This window comes from Rhagoletis zephyria, unplaced genomic scaffold (genome assembly GCF_001687245.7).
Source record: "Rhagoletis zephyria isolate East Lansing unplaced genomic scaffold, Rhagoletis_zephyria_1.1 Rzeph_scaffold_00308, whole genome shotgun sequence".
In the NCBI taxonomy this organism is placed as follows: domain Eukaryota; kingdom Metazoa; phylum Arthropoda; class Insecta; order Diptera; family Tephritidae; genus Rhagoletis; species Rhagoletis zephyria.
Genome location: NW_016157392.1, coordinates 233,321 through 237,360, shown reverse-complemented (window position 1 = coordinate 237,360; position 4,040 = coordinate 233,321). Strand labels below are relative to the sequence as shown.

General features: G+C 41.4%; 1 protein-coding gene across 1 annotated transcript in view; it reads right to left on the bottom strand.

The window, feature by feature from the left end:
• LOC108358874 (probable ATP-dependent RNA helicase kurz) overlaps positions 1–2,314 on the bottom strand; it is an 11,228-nt gene extending 8,914 nt beyond the window's left edge. The window contains exons 1-3 of the mRNA XM_017610390.1: positions 2,115–2,314; positions 1,716–1,907; positions 6–1,658 (exon numbers count right to left, since the gene is read on the bottom strand). Coding sequence (XP_017465879.1) covers positions 6–1,658; positions 1,716–1,907; positions 2,115–2,189 — 1,920 coding nt within the window. The 5' untranslated portion in view covers positions 2,190–2,314. The remainder of the gene's footprint in view (positions 1–5; positions 1,659–1,715; positions 1,908–2,114) is intronic.
• Between the last annotated feature and the right edge of the window lie 1,726 nt (positions 2,315–4,040).

The window sequence follows — 4,040 nt, the reverse complement described above, 5'->3', positions numbered from 1 at the left end:
TCGGCCTCCGAATCGCTATTGTGCGCTTCGTGCAAATCGGCCTCTGTATCATCACCGGGTAGTTTGTAGTCGTCGAGATTGATTTTTGGCAGCGCGATTTGGGACATGAACTTCTTCTTAGACTTCTTCACGCTACGGATAGCGCGTTTCATGTCGAATTCGATGCCCAAGTCGTCATCGGCAGGCTCGGCCTGTAGCTCTTCCGCGTCATCTTCTATCTGATCTGACTTTTCCGCAAACTGTTTTGACATCTCTACAGTTTCTATACCTTCATTCTCAGAGACATTCGCCTTATCAACTACTTTTTTGGCTTTTTCTCCAGCCTTCTTGGCGTCATCTTTCTTTATGCACGGAAACGTACGTCGCAGCTTTCGAACCAGTGTGTTTACCTCTTGCTGACCCGTAAGAAAAACCAAAATTCCTCCCTCTGGCAGCTTTGAATGTATCTTAACTGTTTTTCGGTATGCTTCCTGCATATAATCATTGGGGGTGTGCCGCTGAAAATGCACAGTCACCGGATATTGTCTTGCTTCCACTTTCAATAGTGGCGGTGGATATTTAAATAGCTTTGTATTGCCAATGAAGTCCTCCACTCGAAGCGTTGCGGACATGATAATCAGCTTGAGCGGATCGCCACGCTTCAGGCGCAAAGGTACAATACGTGACAGCAGCCCTACCAGTATATCGGTGTAGGAGCTTCGCTCATGTGCCTCGTCCAAAATGATTACCGAGTAGCGGTGCAGCAGAAAATCACTCTCGACCTCCTTCAGCAACACTCCGTCCGTCATGAATTTGATCCGTGTCTGTGGCGTGACATTGCCTTCGAAACGTATTAGATATGAAACCTCTTGCTGAGATAGATTCATTTCATGCGCCACACGCTTGGACATAGCGATTGCAGCCACACGGCGCGGTTCAGTAATGCCAATCATTTTATTGTTCAGCGCGTATCCCGCCTCGTAAAGAAATTGTGGGATTTGCGTCGTTTTACCAGAGCCCGTTTCGCCCGCGACAATTATGATTTGGTTCTCGTTGATTGTTTCCATTATTTCCTGTTCCTCGCCTAAGATGGGCAGTTTAAGACGAGCAGCCTGCACTTCTGCATCGCGATGAACGGGCACAAAAATGGTGGGGCGTGGCGGCACAATGGGCTTCTCGGGTTTTTTTGTGGCGCCAGTTTTCGTACTATCTTCTTTCTTCGTCACCTTCGTGGACGTTGAGGGCGCTTCTTCGAGTTTCGTGGGAATTGCCTCTTTCGCAACATCAACAACAATTTTTTCATGCATTTCTTCTGCATCTTTGTCATTTATATTGTTTTCTTCATCATCCACTTCACTTTCGTCATCACTCTCACTCCCACTGTCACTGTCGTCGTCTGCCTCGAGGCTAATCACATTAGGGTCGCGCCTCTTTGCCGCCAACGCTTCTTCATCCTCAATTAACAACTTGCGCTTTGACGCGCCTTTAATTGCGCTAATTTTCCCCACTACATTGCTGCTTGCTTGCTCTGTTTGTCGCTGTTGCTTCTTCGCCAGTACCTCTTCCAGCGTTTGCAACTTTTTAACTCCCACTGTCTGCACTTGGCTGATGGAAGTGTACTGCTTCAGCTCATGCTCGGGTATTTGTACGCTAGCCAAGGCTTGCAGAAGCTCAGCGCGCTGTTCGAAAAGAGCGATACATAAATGGATCTACATTATAAGCAAATCACTACTTACACCTTCCTTCTTCTTCTTCTTAACCACAATTTGCTGCAGATGCTTACGTTGCTTCTTCGAGAGGATTTTTACATGTTGTTGTTTCTCCACCTGCACCTTGGTGGCACGCTTCTGTGAGGGTAAAACCAGCGCATTGGCGTCATCATAGCCGGTGCCTGCTTCTGCAGCGCCTTCAGCCCATTCGATTTTTATCTAGAAGAGTGGTATGAAAGTAGTATAGCGTCTGGGTTACTAAACATATTTTGCATCAGCAACTCTTTGAGTCTCAACTTACATTTTTCGTCGCCGAATTGTCCACTACGGTTTTANAATTTTTATCTAGAAGAGTGGTATGAAAGTAGTATAGCGTCTGGGTTACTAAACATATTTTGCATCAGCAACTCTTGAGTCTCAACTTACATTTTTCGTCGCCGAATTGTCCACTACGGTTTTAGGATTTTGACGCGCCCTCGCATTATAAACTTTTTTACCCATTTTCCGCAATGTTGTACAAAATATTCTTGAAAAATTGATTAAATTCCGCTTAATCGCTTCCAGCTGCGGCACGTGGTATCAATTGCTTTTTAAAATTTGACACAAAAAACAAAACAGCTGATAAAAACGGGTCCAAAAGAACAAAGCAAAAAATAGAAAATCCTCTGGAAGCAAAGAGAGCAATAAAGCGCGCAAAATATAAACAGAGAGCAAATTGTGTCTCTGAAAGAGGGATGCCCAGCGTTGCCACTTTGCTTTATCTTCATTAGCTCTGATCCAATACTTTTCGTGAAAAATCCTGTAAAACTGTCAAACAGCAAAATTAAATTAAAAAGTGAGTAACAACAAAAAGTACGGGAACAAAAAACCATTTTTCCTGTAAAAACGTCAACCAGTGATTGGTTGACCCTTTTCATGATTTTACCAGAAGAAATAGTTCGGGTAAAATCTTGTAACTTCATTCTCTACACAACTCTCCAAAAGTCGCTTTCATTTACAGGATTTTGGAGGATTTTGCAATTTCTCGCAAGTTCGTGTAAAATCCTGTAAACTCATGGAGTACTGGATCAGAGCTATTATCTAAACGCTTTGCCGATTGCGACATGAATTTTTTGTCCGCGGCCTCGTTTCCATCAGTTTGTATGAGTTTGAAATAAAAGAAGAGGAAGAACCTTATCTAGAATCTAATCTGGCCACAACCACAGTCGTACATACAGTGCTGAACACACACGGGCCACAGCTTCCAATTTGTTATTATGAACTTGTATGAGTTTGACATAAATTAAGAGGAAGAACGCTTTCTGTCGCTGAAAAAATAGAAACAAATCTAATCCGGCCACAAGTACAGTCGTCGCGTAGCGCTGTTGTCACCAAAATAATTACCTACATAAGAATACTTGGAAAAATAAATTGTCAGCAGTGGTCCATCGCTCATCGCGTTAAAATAATTTAACAGTTGTGGTCCGTAGCCCGTCGTTTTCAATGTGCTGCAAGCTTTGACACTACAGAAAATCCAATAACACTCCACTTTTTGGCTCAATTCACTACTCTCGAAAATCATAGAACGGCAACGCTGTTGATTTTAGTCAATTCGGCATTTCTTTCCGTTTCCTATACGTTGTCAAATCTGTCAGTTTGTGTAAAAGCTTCGCGAATTTTAACCGCCTTTTTAGTGCGTGCGATAGAAAAACACTTAATTTACAAGTTTTATGGAAATAAATCAATACAAAATTATGTAAAATATTTGTATGCGACTTTGTGTGTTAATTAACATATGTGTAACGTGGTATGTGCTGTGGTAGTGATTTATACTTGTGTAGATGTGAGTAATGCAATCTGAGCCAGTCGGCCAACTTCTTCGCTGAATTTCTCAAATATTAATAACTTCGCCGATAAAGTAAATTTAATGGTGAGTCCGTTTGCATCAATTCCAATAAAAATGTTTAGTAATAATTAAATTTCAACATGGAAGCGCTAGTCGGCCTCCAATTACTTGCACAGGCCTGACCTGTGGGAGCTGTCAATACACACATATTTATATACATAAATTTTTTCCTTACGCCAACAAAAATTCCTGCTCACTTTCTACATTTCCGGTGCACTTAAGTATACCGGAACTTGAAGTCAGCCTTCATACTAAGCTGCGCGCAACCATAACCAAATTTTTTTGTGAACCTCGGGAAAGTAATTTAAAATGTTTTTATTTTTAAATTTCTTTACAAATTACAAAAGTACTTACTAAAAAATTTGGTGTTATCAAGAGCCGAAAAATTATAAAAGTTCTTGAAATTGCGAACCAGTTGAAAATATTTTTTTACAAAATCTCTTAAAAATTCTAAGAGTATTTCTCAG